Source organism: Trachemys scripta, chromosome 4 (assembly GCF_013100865.1).
Source record: "Trachemys scripta elegans isolate TJP31775 chromosome 4, CAS_Tse_1.0, whole genome shotgun sequence".
Taxonomy (NCBI): Eukaryota; Metazoa; Chordata; order Testudines; family Emydidae; genus Trachemys; species Trachemys scripta.
The window spans coordinates 10,237,102-10,258,421 of record NC_048301.1 but is presented as its reverse complement, the minus strand read 5'-3'; the positions used below and the strand labels follow the sequence as shown (position 1 = coordinate 10,258,421).

General features: G+C 46.5%; 1 protein-coding gene across 2 annotated transcripts in view; it reads left to right on the top strand.

Annotated features, from left to right (window-relative positions):
• DLGAP5 (DLG associated protein 5) overlaps window positions 1-21,320 on the top strand; it is a 41,023-nt gene that overhangs the window by 19,006 nt on the left and 697 nt on the right. The window contains exons 8-18 of one of the 2 annotated variants that reach the window (XM_034769644.1): window positions 293-594; window positions 1,052-1,179; window positions 1,275-1,398; window positions 2,004-2,089; window positions 3,389-3,549; window positions 5,652-5,744; window positions 8,041-8,260; window positions 9,238-9,472; window positions 18,342-18,402; window positions 19,515-19,764; window positions 20,184-20,233. In XM_034769644.1, the coding sequence (XP_034625535.1) occupies window positions 293-594; window positions 1,052-1,179; window positions 1,275-1,398; window positions 2,004-2,089; window positions 3,389-3,549; window positions 5,652-5,744; window positions 8,041-8,260; window positions 9,238-9,472; window positions 18,342-18,402; window positions 19,515-19,764; window positions 20,184-20,233 (1,710 nt within the window). Of the gene's footprint in view, window positions 1-292; window positions 595-1,051; window positions 1,180-1,274; window positions 1,399-2,003; window positions 2,090-3,388; window positions 3,550-5,651; window positions 5,745-8,037; window positions 8,261-9,237; window positions 9,473-18,341; window positions 18,403-19,514; window positions 19,765-20,183; window positions 20,234-21,320 lie in introns of both variants that reach the window. The other variant, XM_034769643.1, reaches the window with a different exon arrangement.

Here is a 21,320-nt window from a genome sequence, read left to right as displayed (position 1 = left end):
CCAGGTAAACAAAACGTCCAGGCCCGCTAGCGGCTTACCCTAACGGGCCAGGAGCCAAAGTTTGCCAACCCCTGAAATATAGGGTCGGCTTATGAAAGGGTCATACAGTTTTTGCTATTTTTACCTATCCATCTTGGCAGGGTCGGCTTATAAACAAACGGGCTAATGAAAGTCCTGTAGTACTTGCAGTAATATGGACTAAAGTTGAAATAGAAGTGACAATAACCTCAACTTTATTTCTACTATAAGAACTGGTTTGAATGTTTGCTTTGTCTATCTTGTGCTGTTACAGGCACATAAACGTGAAATGGAAGGAAATACTTTGATGGATCAACTAACTGAAGTCTCTGTCAGTAACTCTAAAAATCCAACATCAGAAATTCATCAGGAAGAGACCCTGCTAGAAAAGGAAAACATACCGGTGACACACATTCCAGTTCCAGTGAGACAGAGAACATGTTCTTTTGCTCCTCAGAACTTTGTGTTTCAGCCCCTAGATGGTTTAACAACTTATAAAGTTACACCCATGACTCCTTCCAGGGCAAATGCATTTTTGACACCCTGTCTCTCCTGGAGCCCTATGAAAATTGAAGCGTAAGAACTCCCTCTTCTAATGACTTTGCTTCCATTACAGCTTAGACTTTGTTGATGAAAGGGGATTCAAATTGCAATGGCAGTTCTGCTGTGGAAACCTGTCTAATATTAAACTGTAGCAGCATGTCAGTTGAAGGATATCTGACATTTAATGCAATGACTTCTGATCATTACCCACCAAGCCTATATTTGACTGTGTAGTGGTAAAGGCAACCATGGTCTATAATCATGTGCCTTTAGGAGTAGAACTCTCTGCGGTCTCTTGATATATGCTATGAAATACACACTTTTTGCTTTTTAGTAAAAAGTTAAACATGTGTGCCTTGAGAAGTCAAACATTTAGATTTGATTAACTGCCCTTTAAAATGCCTTGTTCCTGTAATGTAGTATATTATTGGCCATGTTAGCCCATTTTAAGGCATGCCAAGTAACTGTTTCTAACTTTTCTATTCCTTAGTAATGTTTCTAAAGAAGAATCAAGAAAAGAGTGTTTGTTAAAACGTCAAGCTCCACCTGCTCAGGAAGGGACTGATAAAGGCTCTCAAGAACAGCGAATTGGTACAAATTCACTGAAAGTGAAGAACGGTATAGTATTGCGCTTCACATTTCATGTGATCCTCTCTTCCTGGTTTGTCAAGTGCAGTGTCCTGGTGATCAAATATCCTTCATATATTTTTCAGAATGTGCCTCAACCAAGACGCAAGATGCTATGCAGAGTTCACATGAAACTAGTCCAGTGTCTGCAGATATCTCCGCAATTGAAACCAAAGCAGGAGAAACAGATCATGACGTTCCCTATTTCAGGTTTGTGTTAAGATTAGCTTCTTACCTGGCTAACAAGACTTCAGAACAGAGCACTAAAAACTAGAATATCCATAAAACACAAACTCAATAAGTCACTTTAAACTCTAACAACATCAATAGTAAGAGGTTTTCTTGGTAGCTGGATAATCTGAGTCATGTTTAACTCTCATACTGGCCTTTCCTAGAGTTCTTAAAGCCAGTGACAAACCATCTCTTAAATATTAATTTGGAATAGATCAGTGTCTTTATCTTCCTATATATACCAAGCAGATGTTAATTACTATTCTCTTTTTGTGCTTTGTATTATATACATATTGAATACAAACAGAATTTAAAGTGATGAAGACTAATGTCTTCTTAACTCTAGGAGAGTGAGTGGAGAAAGTTCTCTTTTTATCAGTCTCCAAGACTGGCTGCTTGGGCTTTTATAGCTTGCTGGTATATTCTATCAAACCTCTTCTAGAGCAGAAAGAAGAAATCTTTCCCTCCTAGTAAGAGACTAAGAGATAACACCAGCAGCTGCAAAAGTACTAATGTCAGTTAGGGAGGATCAAATTTTACTGTAAAATATAACAGAGGTTGGGTATCTCACTTTTCTTTTTAAGAAACGTTCTTGCCTCTGAGACTGAGAGGCTGATGTCACACTGTCTCCAGTGGGATGGAAAGTTTGAACTGGACATACCAGAGGATGGTAAGAGAACAAACATGTAGTAGGGAACGGAATGGGTTTCATCCCAACCCTATATTGTCTGATCACTGGAGGTGTGTGGGGGGGAGAAAGCATAATTTATTTTGATTGTATGGGCCAAATTGCATTGGTTGAGACACATGAAAAAACTGTATTGGGCAAAGTGTAGAGTTTGTCCAGAATATTTTTAAATGTTAGCATTAAAGCTCACATAGCGTGTCAGAGTTTTAGGCCAGGAGGGACCACTGGGTAATCTAGTCTCACTTCTTGTATAGCACCAGGCCACCAACCCCACCTAGCATCCACACATTAACCCAACAACCGAAATGAGACCAGTCTTACAACCCACAGGACACTAGACTATTAAGAGCCACAGGCAGAGACTAGGAGGGACTGAGGTACACCAGTGACCGAGGCCCCCATGATGGCAGGAAAATGATTAAGTGAGATGTACCCAGATAATCCTGGCAAGTGACCTGCACCCACATACTGCAGAGGAAGGCAAAAAAACCCCAAGATCTCTGTCAATCTGATGTGGGGGGGAAATTCCTTCTCAACCTCACATATGGTGATTAGTTAAGCATGATCATTTAAGCCAGAACTAGCAGACCAAGCACCTGAGAGAGAGAGAGAGAGAGTGTGTGTGCTTGGTGCCACCTCAGAGCTCTGGCCACCCCACAGAGTCCCATCTCCAGCGATGGCCATCTTCTGATGCTTCAAAGGAAGAAGATAAATAAAAACCCTCCCAGAATAGCTATGGGGTGGGGGGAATCCATTCTTGTCTCCTTCTGGTAGCCAGCTGAAACCCTGAAGCATGAGATTTAGGATGCAGTTTACTGACACTAACAAAGTAAATGGAGTTGTCCACCAAAACAACTTGTCATTTTCAAACTTTGCCCTTTTTACCAAAAAAACAAAAACAAAAAAAAACCCATGAAACATAGCCAAGCTATAGAATAGCTTTTAAACCAAATTTAAGACTTAACATAGAGTAACTGTTCTTGTTTGGGGAACATGAGTCCAATGCCATAGTCAGATCTCCTCTTTTAAGATCTCTGGAGGTTGTGCTACTTCTAAAAGTATCTAGCATGCCTAGAAGAGTTGCGTACACGGTGGTTGGCTGCTGCTCCATATGAGCGGTTTTGAAACATTGCTCTGGATGCAGTGAATCTGAAGTCAGGTTATACAGGAAGCGAATTCTGGCACTCTACACTATTAGACATAAATAGATTAAACCACAATAACGGTGGAATGAAATGTTCTTTTAATGTGTATCTTCAACTGTTAACTTGTTATCATCAGCAAAAGATCTCATTCGGACAACAGTTGGTCAAACGAGACTGCTCATAGCAGAGAGGTTTAAACAGTTTGAAGGACTGGTGGATAACTGTGAATTTAAACGGGGTGATAAGGAGACGACATGCACAGATCTGGATGGATTTTGGGATATGGTTAGTTTTCAGGTATGCACTTAAAATGTTAAACTACAACAAAACACAGAACCTCTACGAAATTCATGTGAAACTTCTTTCAATCCACTGTGTTCATTTTATGGAGGCTACATTTGTAGATTTTCAGACCCTAATGTATTCTGTGTACACAAAACAAAACTATAGGTGCTGGTTTAGTAGTCTAATGGTAACCTGTACACTGTAACAGAGCTGTGACTGTGTGGTCACAGCTGTGTTACAGTGTATAGGTTACCATTAGACTAAATCTTCTGAGAGAATTGGGGAAGAACATCTTCCATGTGTTTCAGAGAGCAGTAGTGAAATGCATTTGAGCCTGGGGGAAAATGAACCTTTCCTAAACTGGAATTGATTAGTGCTTCTTTTGTCCTTTTTTTTAACCCAGCAAATTTATAACTAGTCAAATCAAAAGGCAAAAATGTATTTAGCTTGCAATGACCACCCAAGGGAACTGGAGTGTGTCCTTGGATTTTCTCAGGGAAATGGGTGGGTCTGCCACCTGGAAAGTCACAAGCACTTGGGAAGAAAGCTTTGGCTAATGCAGCCAACTTTGTATATGCTGAAAGAATGGAATATGCTACACACACCTATTTGGTTGCTGGAAAGGCAGCAGAAAACCTTTACCTAGGAGGAAGCATAAGGGTGCTGTGGAGACAAACTTGGTGTAAAAATATCCCCAGCTCTGCCCAGTTCTCCCTCACTACTCAGTCACTTGCACATGCTGTGAGTGAGAGGTGAGAGGAGAACTGGTGGAATCAGATGCATGTTACCTCAGAGAACCAGTTCACCAGGGACGGACCAACTGTTGTAACTCCAGACTGACCAGGGACAGCAAACTCCTTACCAGATTCAAAGACGAGCCAAGGAGATGGTACTATTGTAGTACAAGTTTGTGTTCATAGTCTCAGGATGTCAAGAGCAGGGACTGAACAGGCTAGGAGAAGAAATCTAGGAAAGGAGGCAGAGATGTAGCAAATCTTGCAACAACTCTACACTAAAAAATGTTTCCTGCCTAGCGGAGAGCCTGCACTTCTGGGTGTTGCCGTTGTAGGTACTGTTGCACAATAATGTGTTCCACATAGCCCTTAAGCCTAATGATTTCTAAGAAAATTTCTTTGACACAACTTAATTTGTCACTCTTTATTTCTAATTCAGCATGTGAACAGTAGGCTGTAAGCAGACTAATTTAATTCTAGGTGCTGGATTTCCTGAAGGTGATCCAGTGTTTTCTTTCATTGGATCATCCAGTGTGACAAGGACTGTTTTGAATACCCAAGTATCTTGGACTCTAATGTGTGTATATTAGTGTTAGTCACATCAGCTATGTTAACTGGGAGCCAGCGATTCATTTCTCCTACTAGAATCTGTTGGTAGTTCAGCCCGCTTCTATCCTTAATTGGAAAAGGTACAGAAAAGGGCAACAAAAACGATTAGGGGTATGGAACAGTTTCCATATGAGGAGAAATTAATAAGACTGGGACATTTCAGCTTTGAAAAAAGAAGACTAAGAGGGGATATGATAGAGGGCTATAAAATCATGACTGGTGTGGAGAAAGTAAATAAGGAAGTGTTATGTACTCCTTCTCATAATACACAATCTAGGCATAACCAAATGAAATAAATAGGCAGCAGGTTCAAAGCAAACAAAAGGAAATATTTCTTGAGACAATGTAGTCAACCTGTGGAACTTTTTGTCAGAGGATGTTGTGAAGGCCAAGGCTATAACAGGGTTAAAAAAAACTAGATAAATTCATGCAGGATAGGTCCATCAGTGCCTATTAGCCAGGATGGGGAGAGATGATGTCCCTGGCCTCTGTTTGCCAGAAGCTGGGAATGGGTGAAAGGGGACAGATCACTTGATTACCTGTTCTGTTCATTCCCTCTGAAGCACCTGGCATTAGCCACTATCAGAAGACAGGATACTGGGCTAGATGGACCTTTGGTCTGACCCAGTATGGCCGTTCTTATGTTTTTAATGTAAAGGTACCTAAATACCCAATAAACCACCTGTTTTATGCTTAAAAAACATTTGATTGAAATAAGTTATGCAGCTGTAAACCTAGTTCTGCAGCAGTCTTTTCTTGGATCTTCAACAGGTAGAAGATGTGAATAAAAAATTTGATAACCTGAGTAAACTTCAAGAGAATGGTTGGCAGCCAGTTAACATCCCAAGCAAAAGAGCCATCAAGGTATGTGCAACTCCTAAAAGTCTGCTCTAAGACTTAACATGTAACCGTTTTGAACAGTTCCAAATAGAATATTTGTAGTATAAGGCTACTATGCCTCCTGAAGCCCTGCTCATTCAGTTTTTCCTCTCTAAATAAAACCAGTAATATTAGAGAACTCCTTTCAAAAAACAGTCTTCACCCTTTCACCCCCATCCCCAATTAACTGGCAAGTAGTGACCTATAGTTTAGCATTTTCTGGCCCAAGGAATTGGGACTAGGAATTGAAATCTTGACTCTTGCACAGAGAACCACAGCGAAGGCATACCATCTCTTAAGGCTTGTCTACACTACAGTTATGTTGGTATAACTAATGTCGCTCAGATGTGAATAAGCCACACCCTGGAGCGACATAAATTACACAGTGCTGTCCACACCAGTGCTTAGGCCTATGTCGGCAGGAGCTCCCGCCGACATGCCCACCCCCTCTCGCTGGGGTGGTTTTATTATGCCAACAGGAGAGCTTTCTCCCATTGGCATAGTGTCTTCACCAGACGTGCTACTGCAATGCAGCTGCATCAGTGTAGCTGCACCGCTATTGCACTTCTAGTGTAGAGTAGGCCTCAGAATTAAAGTAGGTAGAGAGCCTGTAATAAGGCAGTGGCTTCCTCAGGACCTGACCAGGAGGGACCATTACACTCCCCAGGGTGGGTGCAGGCAAATCTGCCCCGCTCCCCTCACAGGAAGTGTAAGGGCGGGTCAGGAAGTATAAGAGGATGGCCCTACAGCTCAGTTGCAGGTGGACTGGGGAAGGAAGTGGACAACTCCCCGAGAGCCACACCCTGGGCAAGACCCAGGACTGGCCATGGAGTAGACCGATGCCCTACTGACCCAAGAGGCAAAAGGCCCCGGGGAGACATCAGAGGCAGCACTGCAGGACAGAGCCTGGTGGCGATGGAGCAATGCCGACAGAGTTAGGTAGGAAGTAGCTCAGGGAAACCAGATCTTGGTCCAGTTGTGCTGGCAGGGCACGAGGCAGTGTTTCCCTACTGACCCAGTTATGGGACTGTCCGCCACTGCTACGGCCCTGAGCTGGCACCTGGTGTAGTAGGGTGGGCCTGGGTACATCTACGCCCTGCCACTGCCCCACCTCTAGGGCTGGCTACATACTGTACTCAGCCTAGGCCAGAAGGCCTGCATCAGAGACTGCTGGTTGATTGCTTGCCCCAGCCAGGAGGCTGAGGGCTATAAAATGTTTATTTGCTCTGCTCCACCCAGAGGGCCAGAGCTCAGAGACAGCTGTTGTTCTTTGTCCCAGCCAGGAAGCTGAGAGCCATAAACTATTGACTATTGTGTCCACACTCAAAGTGCCAGAGTCCAGACCTACTGCTGTTTGCCCCTGCCAGAAGGGGGTGCCACAGACTCCGAGAGGGAAGGTGGCTACAAAGCCACAAACTTAAAATGTAGTAGCTAACATCTCAGTTGTACTCTAGAGCAAGGACTCTTGTCAATGCAATATTAACTCAGTTTGCTTTTTCGGGTGAGGTCTTTGCAGTCATGCCAGTGGCAAAAGTAGAAAGTTATGGGTGACTTTGCTAAACCTGTGCTGTAAATGCTAAACTGTAATAAAGGGGAGTAAATATAGGACAGTTCCACTATTTGGGGTTAGAATACTTCTGATTTTTTGGGTAGGAAACAGTCTGACGCTCCAAAAACATAACTGTTAAAGTATTTAATACAGTCTGCCAAGTGGAAGGTAGGTAATCGCTTCCAGTGACTCATTGGACTAACAGTCAGGCTGTGTGCATTCCATAGTTTGACTGCAGAATCCATTCTTTGCTGCAGAATTATGCACCAGAATATAAGCTTCAAGTTAAAAAATTGTTGGACCAGTGTGGTTAGGAAGAGAAACTTTACGGGTAAGCTAGTAGCATCCCTTTTGCTGTCCTGCATCTCTATCTCCTGGCCACTAGGAGTCTCTGCAGCCCACTGCTTACAAGGACATGAGCAAAAGAAACCCTCATGGCCATCAGCAAGGTATTAGGAAGTTTTGAACTCTAGGCTTTTACTTCAACACTCCTTGAAAAGAAATTGCTCTGCTCTTTTTGTCCATTCCCAAAACCCTGAAATAGTTGAATGACAGTAGAAGAGATCAAGGGCATGAACAGGGATGATCTTCCCAGCGATTAGATTCCCCATCGCCACCTTTGTATGGGCACTATTTACAGTGGCCAGCAGCTCCGAAGATGTTCTTGTATAACTGCCTTTTGTCTCTAAGCTTTAAGATGTGATAGAGATTCTCTTTTACAACGTTCAGAAGAAAGCTGTCCCAAGTGGGATATCTAAGCCGAAACAAGGGGCTGCTGGAAGAACTGCTGCCCGAAACCGTATTGCTGCCATAAGAGCGGCCATGAAGGAGAAAATGAAGCTGGGAGAGACAGCAGCTGACTCAGCAGCCCAAGAGATGCCAAAAGAAGAAGAAAAAGTGGTGTTTGAGGCAGGATTTTTCAGAATTGAAAGTCCTCTAAAATCTTTTCCAGGTTGGTGTGATATTGTTTGTCTTATAATTTTCTGAGTGAGCTCATATGAGAGCATGGTGATTGTTTTGTTTCACCCACATAGTTGTTGTTGGGGCATTTAGGGTTTGTCTACACTGCACTCGTGGCTGGCCTGTGTTAGCTGACTTGGGCTCAGGCTGTGGGGCTGTTCAGTTGTGGTGTAGATGTTCTGGCTCCAGTTGCAGCCTAAGCTCTGGGACCCTTCCACCTTGCAGGGTTGTAGAGCCTGAACCTGGATGTCTACACTGCAGTTAAACAGCCCCGCAGCCCGAGCCCTGCGAGCCCAAGTCACCTTGTGTTGTGGGGGGTGTTTATCATTGTAGCAGTGGAGATATTTCTACAGGTTTTGCATCTGTTCTTGCAGGGGTCTAGTGCTGCTTTGAGTTGTTGTGTTCTAGTCTGTGGGGGGCTTGCTTCTGTCAGGTGAAGCAGTTAAGACTATGAACATGACCATGTCCTTTTAAACCTTAAGGTTTAAAAATCTCCATTGTTAATAAAACCAGAGATAAGTTGAAATTAATTAATACAAAAATGTGTACTATATAATTTGTGCTGTTTATACTTCAGTTGGTTTGTATAGTAAAACTGACTACAGTACTTTCTTATTCCTTCTCAGTTTCAGATTCTGGTTCTCCTGTACTAGCACAGCTGTAAACTACAAGGGAATGTTAAAATCCAAGATGTTTAGAATACTTGAAAGATTTTTTTTCATATTTTGTAATTTTTTTGGATTTAAACTGTTAGTGACCTATTCACCCTTGTCACCTTTGTCCATATTCTACCTGGTAGAATTTACAAGAAATTTATTCTTAACTTGCCATCTGAATAAAATACTTAAGTTCAACAAATAGAAAAAATAGCAAATTAGAAAGTGTTTCTAATCAGAATCTTGGTCACTGAATTTGTCCCATCTTATAGAAACATTTCCCATCTAATGAAACTTTAAACACATTTTTCAGCTTTGCCTTCCAAAACACCTGGCAGATCTTCCCAACGGATTTCTAAACAACTGACAACTCCAAGATCAGCCAGTAGAACTTTGCGCCAAAGCAGTCTTGCCATTCTCTGCAGCTCTGAGGACACCGTTGCAAAACAGACTACACCAGCAGCCAGAGGCTTTCATGTTCCACAAAATCCTAACAGGCTCCAGGCTCCTACTAGAAAAACTCTGTTTGGCAGCACACTTGAACAAAGGTAGACACTTGAATACAGCTTCATTCTAACTTCAGTTGCAGCAGAAGTTACCAGTTAACTTTTAGCACATATAATTGTCAATATTAATGTTTGCTAAATCTTACCATTAATTCTGCCTGGGTAAAAGATGTCAAGTCCTTGTTTTTCTCCCTCCACTGACCTAAAGCTAATCTTAAGGCTTTGCATCTCACATATAACTTCATTGTGCATAAGTATACGTTTACTTTCTGTCCAGAAAATGAGTTGTGTAGTGAGTAGTGACAAGGATTCGACCATGATGGTAGGAGGGAGAACAGCACAATAAAGTCAATGCGTTTCAAGAAGGCGACTCAGGGAGCAAACTCAGGGAGTTGGTAGGTAAAATCCCATGGGAAGCAAGTCTAAGGAGAAAAACAATTGAAGACAGTTGGCAGTTTTTCAAAGAGACATTATTACGGGCACAAGAGCAAACTATCCCACTGCGTAGGAAAGATAGAAAGTATGGCAAGAGACCGTCCTGGCTTAACCAGGAGATCTTCAATGATCTAAAACTCAAAAAAGAGACCTACAAAAAGTGGAAACTCAGTCAAATTACAAAAGATGAATATAAACAAATAACACAAGTATGTAGGGACAAAATTAGAAAGGCCGAGGCACAAAATGAGATCAAACTAGCTAGAAACATAAAAGGAAACCAGAAAACATTCTACTGATACATTAGAAGCAAGAGGAAGACCAAGGACAGAGTAGGCCCATTACTCAATGAGGTGGGAAAGACAATAACAGAAAATGTGGAAATGGCAGAGGTGCTTAATGACTTCTTTGTTTCGGTTTTCACCAAGAAGGTTGGTGGTGATTGGATGTCTAACATAGTGAATGCCAGTGAAAATGAGGTAGGATCAGAGGGTAAAATAGGGAAAGAACAAGTCAAAAATTACTGAGACAAATTAGATATCTTCAAATCACCAGGGACTGATGAAATGCATCCTAGAATACTCAAGGAGCTGACTGGGGAGATCTCTGAGCCATTAGCAATTATCTTTGAAAAGTCACAGAAGACTGGAAAAGGGCAATTACAGTGCCCATCTATAAAAAGGGAAATAAGGACAACCCGGGGAATTACAGACCAGTCAGCTTAACTTCGGTACTTGGAAAGATGTTTGCAAATTGATTCCTTAATTATTTGCTCCACCTAGAAGTTAATAAGGTGATAAATAACAGTCAACATGGATTTGTCAAGAGCAAATTGTGTCAAACCAACCTGATAGCTTTCTTTGACAGGGTAACAAGCCTTGTGGATAGGGGGGAAGCGGCAGATGTGGTATATCTTGACACTAGTAAGGCTTTTGACACAGTCTTGCATGACCTTCTCATAAACAAACTAGGGAAATACAACCTAGATGGAGCTACTATAAGGTGGGTGCATAACTGGTTGGACCATCATTCCCAGAGAGTAGTTATCAGTGGTTCACACTCATGCTGGAAAGGAATAATGAGTGGGGTCCCGCAGGAATCGGTTCTGGGTCCGGTTCTGTTGAATATCTTCATTAATGATTTAGATAATGGCATAGAGAGTACACTTATAAAGTTTGCTGATGATACCAAGCTGGGAGGGGTTGCAAGTGCATAGGATAGGATAGGATTAAAATTCAAAATGAGCTGGACAAACTGGAGAAATGGTCTGAAGTAAATAGGATGAAATTCAATAAGGACAAATGTAAAGTACTCCACGTAGGAAGGAACAATCAGTTGCGCACACATAAAATGGGAAATGACTGCCTAGGAAGGAGAACTGTGGAAAGGGATCTGGGGGTCATAGTGGATCACAAGCTAAATATGAGTCAACAGTGTAACGCTGTTGCAAAAAAAGCAAGTATCATTCTGGGGTGTATTAGCAGGAGTATTGTAAGCAAGGCACGAGAAGTAATTCTTCCGCTCTACTCCGCACTGATTAGGCCTCAACTGGAGTATTGTGTCCAGGTCTGGGCACCACATTTCAAGAAAGATGTGGACAAATTGGTGAGGGTCCAGAGAAGAGCAACAAGGAGGATTAAAGGTCTAGAAAGCATGACCTATGAGGGAAGATTGAAAAAATAGGGTTTGTTTAGTCTGGAGAAGAGAAGACTGAGAGGGGACATAACAGTTTTCAAGTACATAAAAGGTTATTACAAGGAGGAGGGAGAAAAATTGTTGTTCTTAACCTCTGAGGATAGGACAAGAATTAATGGGCTTAAATTGTAGCAAGGGCAGTTTAGGTTGGACATGAGGAAAAACTTCCTAACTATCAGAGTGGTTAAGCAATGGAATAAATTGCCTAGGGAGATGAGGAATCTCAATCATTGGGAATTTTTAAGAGCAGGTTAAACAAACATCTGTCAGGCATGGTCTAGATCAGGGGTTGGCAACCTTTCAGGAGTGGTGTGCCAGTCTTCATTTATTCACTCTCATTTAAGGTTTCGTGTGCCAGTCATACATTTTAACGTTTTTAGAAGGTCTCTTTCTATAAAGTCTATAATATATAACTAAACTATTGTTATGTAAAGTAAATAAGGTTTTTAAAATGTTTAAGAAGCTTCATTTAAAATTAAATTAAAATGCAGAGCCCCCCAGACCAGTGGCCAGGACCCGGGCAGTGTGAGTGCCACTGAAAATCAGCTCGCATGCCGCCTTCGGCATGCGTGCCATAGGTTGCCTACCCCTGGTCTAGATAATACTTAGTCCTTCCTTGAGTGCAGGGGACAGGACTAGATGACCTCTCAAGGTCCCTTCCAATTCTGTGATTCTACGATAACTGCAGAACAAACTATGTAATGGGGTCAAGGTTGGCTATTCCAAAAGCTGAGAATGGTTAGAGAAGACTGAATGTTCAGGTTCTTCTTCGAGTGCTTGCTCATGTCTATCCACAGTAGGCGTGCGTGCTCGCCACATGCACCAGTGCCGGAAGTTTTTCCCTTAGCAGTACCCGTGGGGGGGGGGGAGCACCGCTGTGACCCCTGGAGTGGCGCCTCTATATTACGCTATAAGGGGAGCCGCGCACTCCCCCACCCTCAGTTCCTCCTTGCCGCCAGTGAAGGTGCGTTGGAATTTCTTGCTCCAGCTCTGCTGCAGCCTTTCCAGTTGATCTTAGTGGTACCTTTAGCTAGTCATTAGTAGCTTGTAGAAAGTAGTTTTCAGTTGTTAGAGTGGGCCTGGGGCATGCCCAGTGCCCCATGCTTCAAGTCGTGCGACTCCTGTCGCCATTCCATGCCAAGGAGTGATCCGCGTACTGAATGTCTCCGCTGCTTGGGCAAAACTCACACGAGTGAACGCTGCAAGATCTGCAGGTCTTTTAAGCCATGAACTAAGGAGAGGGACGTCAGACTTCGCGCTCTCCTCATGGAATCAGTGCTGGCTCCAACTCCAGTATGCCGAGCAGACTCAGCATCTGGCACCGCATCATCGGTGCGCAGCGAAGCCCCCTCCCCCAGTCGGCACCACTCCCCTTCCAAGAAGCAAAGGAAGAGCTCGACTTCGCAGCGGTCCCGAGAGAAGGGAGGGGGAGAGGCTGGTCCCGTGTTGGGCAGCCCTCGGTGTCCCCCCCGGGCTCGAAACCTTTGACTTGTGCTGGACGGAGTAGCCCAGCAGCGTCGACATGCAACTCTCCTGCGGTCTGGATCCCATCGACACCGGAGGCTCAACGGGCCACTCGAGACACTTTGAGCTTGCCGGTGGCAGGCCCCCGGTCCCGAGGCAAACCGCCGCTGGGTGCGTGACAGGCCTCCCCAGTACGGTGCAGCTCTCAGTCCGAAGCCCGCTCTCTACCTCATTCGGCACGCAACGACAGGTCCACTTGCAGCTCGCCTCCACCATCCTCAATACCAGCCAGGTTACCTGGTTCGGTGCCGTCCGGGCAGGAGTCTCGGGGTCCCTCCACGCAACAGCGGGCGCAGGCACCAAGATAGGCATAGAAGGCGTTCCTCTTCACGACGCAGCTATCGTAACCGGTCTCGGCGTGACCAACATCCACGCTCTCACTCTGTCAGACATCACACATGGGGCTCCCGCCGCGCGTCATCAGCACCACGGCACTGCAGCTCCTGGCACCGAAGCGAATCTCAGAACAGTACTTCTGGGGGGTACCGGTCCTCGACATCGAGCTCCAGATCCCTTGGAAGACAGCATTGTAGGCACCGTTGTTCCCACTGCTCCTATGGTACCGTTTGGTCGGTGGTGACCTCTGCCTTGGCACCCAGCCGCCCCTTGCTGGGCCGTACCCATCAGCCGGACCAGATAGCGCCACCTGGCCTGCAGCATGGACACTGGCAAGAGGCCCCATGGTGGGACAATGATGTCAATGGGCCCTGTGGCCGCCGATGCCCACCCAGCCGGGAACCCGCTTGGTGGCCGGGGCGGACGGGGCCCCATCAGTCTCGCTATCTAGGCCAAGGGACAAATCGACAGATCATGAGTTGTCGGCTCCGCGCCCGGACTCCGACCTGGGGGTTGATGCACCGGCTGCGGCCCACAGCCCTGTGCCCGCCTCCTCTCCTGCACCGGATGATACTATCACGACACTGCCACCCTCTGCTCCACAGGAAGACTTCATGGCGCATCAAGACCTGCTAAAGCGGGTGGCGTCGAGCCTCCAGCTGCAGGCAGAGGAGATGGAGGGCCTGTCCGATTCCCTTTTTAATGTACTGTCCCCCTTGGTGCCGGGCTGTGTGGCTTTACCCCTTCACCAAGGAGTAGCCAACATCTCCAATGCCCTATGGTTAACTCCTGCCTTTCTGGCCCCGATTTCCAAGAAGGCTGAGAGGAAGTATTTCGTGCCGGCCAAGAACCACGAATACCTCTATTCTCACCCAGCACCTAACTCTCTGGTGGTGGAATCGGTGAACCACCGGGAGCGGCAGGGCCAGCCCACGCCCAAGAATAAAGATGCCAGGAGACTAGACTCTTTTTGGTAGAAAACTACTCCTCTTCAAGTTTCCAGCTCAGGGTGGCCAACCATCAGGCCTTACTGAGCCGATATGATTTTAATTTATGGGAGTCCCTGCCAAAGTTCGAGCCATTCCTCCCAGAGCGGGATAGGAAGGACTTTAAGGCGTTGATGGACGAGGGAGCGACGGCAGCCAAAACAGCCCTGCAGGCAGCGGCGGACGCAACGGATACGGCAGCTCGCTCGATGGGCTCCGCAATTTCCATGCGCAGGGCGTCATGGCACCTCCTGTCCGGGCTTTTGGCAGAGGCCCAGTCCCTCATGCAGGACCTGCTGTTCGATGGGAAGGTCCTGTTCACCAAACAGACGGACGTCAGGCTGTACGAGATGAAAGACTCTCGTACCATCCTGCAGACCTTGGGCCTCCACATCCCTCCGGCTAAGAACAAGGCCAAACCGCAGACGTCAGCTCACCCTGCCAGAGCAGATATGAGCCCCCTTACAAGAGGCCAAGAGACCAGAAGCGCCGGCCTCAACGACAGTCCTGCTCTGCCCCACAGCCTGGGCCCTCTAAGGGTAAAAGGCAGGGAAAGAGGTGGTTTTGATTATTTGAAGGGGGGCACCAAGGCAGTTGCCATGGAAACCCCCTACTAAAGTTTGTGTTCGGCAACCGCTTGTCTGCCTTCCGTGGGGATTGGTCACGAATAACCTCGGACTGCTGGGTCTTCAACACCATTTCCAAGGGCTACACTTTGCAGTTCAGTTCACCCCCGCCCAACCACCCCTCCATCCCTGGTGGGCTCAGGGGGACCCGGAGCATGTTCATCTCCTAGGTCAGGAGGTGGAACGACTACTACACCTGGGGGCAGTGGAGAGAGTGCCAGTAGAATTCCAGAGCAGGGGCTTCTACTCCCGATATTTCCTGATCCCAAAAGTGAAAGGGGGTCTCAGACCCATCCTAGATCTGCGGAATCTCAATCGGTTTATGATCCATTCCAAGTTCCACATGGTGTCCCTGGCTTCTATTATCCCCTCCCTGGAGCCGGGGGACTGGTACATGGTCCTGGACCTTCAGGACACGTATTTCCACATACATATTTGTAGAAGGGCATAGGCGCTTCCTCCATTTCCTAGTGGGGCCCAACCACTACCAGTTCACAGTTCTCCCATTTGGCCTATCCACAGTGCCCAGGGTATTCACAAAGTGTATGGCGGTGGTAGTGGCCTACCTCAGACGAGAAGGGGTCCAGATGTTCCCATATCTGGACGACTGGCTTCTCAAGGGCAACTCACCCTCTCAGGACCTGCTCCTGTCCACCTGCGCCAATCTCGGCCTGTTGGTAAACGAGACCAAATCAGTGCTAGTCCCCGTGCAGTATATAGAATTCATAGGGGCACTACTGGACTCCTTAAGGGCCACAGCCTCTCTCCCAGTGGGCAGGTTCGAAACCCTCAAAGGTCTCATCGCCTCGGTCACGACTTCCGGTGACAACAGCATGGGCGTGCCTTCAGATCCTAGGACACATGGCAGTGTGCACGTATGTGATCCGCCACGCCAGGCTCCAAATGAGGCCCCTCCAGCTATGGCTAGCCTCTCAGTTCTTCCAGGCCCGGAACAGCCTGGACAAGGTCTCATGGTACTGACCCCAGTAATCGCCTCCCTACAATGGTGGTCCTCCCTGGGCAACATGCTCCAAGGGGTTCCTTTCCAGGAGGCGGCCCCATCGATAGACCTGGTGTCCGATGCATCGGACTTGGGCTGGGGAGCCCACATAGGGAACATGCAAACCCAAGGGATGTGGTCAGCCTCGGATCTGTCCCTCCATATAAATGTCAGGGAGCTCAGGGTGGTACGGTTGGCGTGTGTAGCTTTCATCACGCAGCTTCGTGGCAAGGTGGTCAGAGTCCTTACGGACAACACCGCCACGATGTTCTACATCAACAGGCACGGTGGGGCACGGTCCTCGGCCGGGAAGCCTTGAGCCTGTGGGAATTCTGTATAGCCCACGACATGTCCCTGAGGGCTTTCCACCTACCGGGTGCCCACGATACATTGGCCGATCACCTCAGCAGGGTTTTCTCCCCCCGTTACGAGTGGATGCTCCACTAGGAGGTCACTCACCGGCTCTTCCGAGAGTGGGGAATTCCCCATGTGGACCTGTTCGTGACCCGCCAGAACCAGCATTGCCCCTGATTTTGTTCCGGGGGGGGGAGGGGGGGTGTTGGGGAGGGCCTCGATCTCAGATGCCTTCCTCCTGCGTGGTCGGACCAGCTTTTCTGGGCTTTTCCACCGTTTCCCCTTATAGGCAAAGTCCTAGAAAAAGTGAAAACAGACAAAGCACGTATCATCCTTATCACCCCAGCCTGGCCCCATCAACACTGGTACGGGGACCTACTGGCGGCCCCTCCAAGGAGGTTGCCGCTATGCCTGCACCTCCTCTCCCAGGACGGGGGCCGCCTCCTTCATCCCAATCTGGCCGCTCTCCACCTGACAGCATGGCTGCTCAGTGGCTAGAGGAGGAGGAGGAGAGGAGGTGTTCTGAGGAAGTAGGCAGGTCCTCCTGGAAAGTTGGAAGCCGTCCACACACCAGACATACCTGGCGAAGTGGTCCCGATTTTCCAGGTGGGCGGGGGAGTGAGGAGTCTCCCTATCGTCCGCACCACTCCAGCTTATCCTCGAGTACCTCCTATCCCTTAGGACCCAAGGGCTGGCACCCGCCTCTGTTAGGGTACACTTGGCGGCCATATCGGCCTTCTACCCGCCGGTGCAAGGGCACTCGGTCTTCTCCCATACTATGACCTCCCTCTTCCTGAGTGGCCTTGACTGTTCATTCCCGTATGCTAGATCCTCTGTACCGCAGTGGGACCTAAACCTGGTGGTGTCCCGCCTCACGGGGCCTCCCTTTGAACCTTTTGGCCACGTGTTCCTTGTCTCGCCTGTCATGGAAGGTAGCCTTTCTTGTAGCAATCACGTCAGCCGGACGTGTCTCAGAGCTCAGGGCCTTGACCTCAGAACCTCCATATACGGTCTTCCACAAGGGTAAGGTCCAACTTCGCCAACACCCTGCATTCCTCCCAAAGGTGGTCTCCGCCTTTCATATGGAACAGGACATCTTTCTCCCCGTGCTCTGTCCCAAGCCCCATTCCTCCAATGAGGAATGCCGCCTTCACACGCTCGATATGCATAGGGCAGTGGCCTTCTGCCTGGATTGGACTAAACTGTTCCAAAAATCCTCGCAACTCTTCATTGCCTTGGCTTGAGCGTATGAAGGGGCAGCCTATTTCCACCCAGCGCCTTTCTCACTGGATCGCCTCGTGCATACGCACATGCTATGATCTGGCAGGGGTTCCCCCGCCACCGATCATCAGGGCGCACTCAACGAGAGCTCAGGCCTCATCGGCTCCCTATGTAGCCCATGTCCCTATCCAGGACATCTGTAGGGCTGCCACCTGGTCTTCAGTTCACACGTTCACTGCGCATTATGAGATTGTCTCCCAAACTAGGGATGACGCTGGGTTCGGCAGAACGGTACTGCGTCCCGGGAACTCGGGAACTCCTACCCAACTCCAACAGATAAAGCTTGGAATCACCTACTGTGGAATACACATGAGCAAGCACTCGAAGAAAAGACAGTTACCTGTTCCATAACTGGTGTTCTTCGAGATGTGTTGCTCATGTCTATTCCACATCCCGCCCTCCTTCCCCTCTGTTGGAGTTGTCTGGCAAGAAGGAACCGAGGGTAGGGGGAGAGTGTGGCTCCCCTTATAGCGCGATATAGAGGTGCCACTCCAGGGGTCGCAGCGGTGCTTCCTCTTCTCTTCCCCCCCCCCCCCCCCATGGGTACTGCTAAGGGGAAAAAACTTCTGGCACCAGTGCACGTGGCGAGCACGCACACCTACTGTGTAATAGACATGAGCAACACATCTCGAACACCAGTTACGGAACAGGTAACTGTCTTTTTTCTCTTTCAGTGGCTCCCCACTTGCAGAAGAACAATGCTCTATGACAGATGGTGCAGCTGAGAGAACTAATGTGAGTTATGTCTTCATTGACTAGTGCATGTATGTGCCTTAAAGATCTATCTTCTGTATATAAGAAACTGTTAATGTTTGCCCCATAAAGCAGTGGATACCATGGATTCTACATCAGGAGAACGTACTTTCCAGTTCCTCCAGAGCGTCTGAAAGTTCGGAGAAGTGTTTGCATAGGATCATTAGTATTGAATGGCAGATTATTTTAAACTTTGTTTCCTTATATGGATCTACATTTAATCCTTTTTGTGGCCAACTGAGTCCAACAACTTAAAGCCATTCTCCTACAAACTGCTAAAAATCTCTTGCATTGATTTTTATCCTCATCATCTACTACACTTAAAAGAGCAAGCAAAGAGTTTTCTTGCTGTTCACTTGTTTCACCTCTGAGAATGTCTAGATGCTATATTATCTTTACCTGCATCTAACTTCTCCATGAACTTATTCCACATCACTGTCTGCAGAAGGGATCTTGTATGTGAAACATTTGTTCAGTTATGACTGCCCCTCTTCTCTTCCCCCAAGAAGTTTCTCATAGCTTTCCTCGGGAGATAGCCTTGCCTGTGGGACTTTTCAAGCTTAAGTATTGCTCAGTAGGTAGTTTTGTGCTTTGAGGAAACAATGTAGCAAGAGAACTAACTGATTACCTAAAATGCTCTTCAGACAGCCCTGCTGCAAGTATAAATTGTTTTCTTCAGGGAGGGAGAATTGACCTTGCATTTTCCTCTTTAAAAGCTTGTCAAAGAAGCACCAAAGAAACTACCTTTCATCTGAAATAGATCATAGCAATGGATTTACAGAGGCCACCTTTTTTGTTTTGTTTCTTTTGAAGAGTCTCTTGTGTAAATCTACTAAACTCTAACAAATTATCCATAGACTAACTCCAATCCACAGGCCTTGTATCTTAACAGTACACATGGTGGAGTACCATCTTCCATGATCTCTTGGCCTGCACGTGTCCTGGCCCTCATGTACACTTTGTGCTTTCTTTCCATTTCTAAAGTTGATCTATTTTTTTAATGAAAACAAAACAAAAAGCACAAAACAGAACTGAGTACTGATTTATGTCTCTCTTGCGATCTTACTTTCTACTTATCCCATTTAATTCTCCAGGAAACAAATGTAGCTGGCCTTGAGGTGTGTTTACGCCCAGATGAAAGGAGCCGTTCAGGTCCTGTTGATTCTCAAGCATTGGAAGATCCTGACACTAAAATAGAAATGCCAGATGTTACAGAAGATATGGAACTGTCTGCTACAGATCTTGCGGGTCAAGACATTGTCATGCGCAGCCCAGAAAAGAATGTCCAGTCAGAAACTGATTTCATTCAGGCTGAAAAACCACACACACCAGAATATAAATCAGGTGGGTTTCTTTATAGTTATTTCACATGGTTTGTGTTTTACTACTAGGAATTTACAATCAGAATAAGGCTTTATCTTAAGCTTATTAATGGACCTTGTTAACACATGAACTTATTGCTGCAGGACTATTAGTCTCTCTAAATGGGGTGCAGTGTCAGTGTCTATTTGATATTTGCACTGACATCTTTGTATTATATTGAATGCACAACAGCAAACAACCATACTAAACGAGAGGTTTTTTTAATTGTATAATCTTCAATAGGGTGTGTAATCCCGCTATAAAAAGCGGAAGCAAAGGTTGATAGACGCTATGAAAACAAACTGAAGTCAGGAATAAGTGCAGAAAATGTATAGCTTTTCCAGCACTATCAAGCAATGCAGTGTAACTTTTAAGTTTTGAAATGTCGTCTTATTTTCCAGATCTTTTGCATAGCGATTTTATCTCCAGTGATGGAACTCCCTTTGACGTGGTAAGTTCACCTTGACTAAAACAATCCATTTACACGGCAGCACCATTAAACTTTCGTATTAAATGGTATTTGTAAAAATTCCTGAACTACTGCAATGAATTCAACTCCATAAAAAGTCAGTATCAAAGACCTAGTTACTCTAGTGCAGCGGTTCTCAAACTGGGTCGCGACCCCCTTTGAATGGGGTCGCCAGGGCTGGCTTAGACTTGCTAAAGCCCGAGCCCCCCTACCCAGGGCCGAAGCCCGAGGGCTTCGGCCCTGGGTGGCAGGACTCAGGTTACAGGCCCCCTGCCTGGGGCTGAAGTCCTTGAGCTTCAGCATTGGCCCCCCTACCTGGAGCAGTGGGGCTTGGGCTTTAGCCTTCCCACCCAGGGCAGTGGGGCTTGGGCGGGCTCAGGGTTCGTTTCCTCCTCCCCGCCCCAGATCGTGAAGTAATTTTTATTGTCAGAAGGGGGTCGCGATGCAATGAAGTTTGATAACCCTCACTTCACACTTCACTGCTTTAGTGCATGCTGCCCTTTGTGGTGACTCAAGAACAGCTTAGGTGGATCCAGGATAAAATAGCTCAAGATTTTTGTTGTCTAACTCCTGTCAAACTGCTTGATCCTTGACTTGGTCAAACTACCAAATAGCCAGAAAATCCAATTAGTCTGAATCCTTAGTGATCTTCTCCCTTCTGAAAAGTTGAGGCATGATAGCTAACCAGGTGAAGGCTTATTTCCTTCTGTTAATACCTGCTAAAAATGGATAATATGCTCCTTGCTTTCTGCCTTCATCTGTCCTTTTCCTTCCCTCTTTCATACGAGAATGCTTCAGGTCTCTATTCTATCTCTGCCTTGGTAGCGCTAATATTTTCTAGGGCTGAAGTTGTCAAAAGAGCCCCAGGGGAAAGTTGGTGTCCAAATCTAGGGGATTTGGGTGCCCAGCTCCCTTGGCTCCTCTGAAGAGCCCACCTTGCATGTGGATTGCTACTGTAACTGGTCCCCTTCTCTCCAAAACTGAGCTGATATTTAAACTCTCCTTATGTGATTGGAAACAAGCCGGCAAAGTGCTGGACCAAAGAGGGGGCCCCAGTGACATTGGTAAG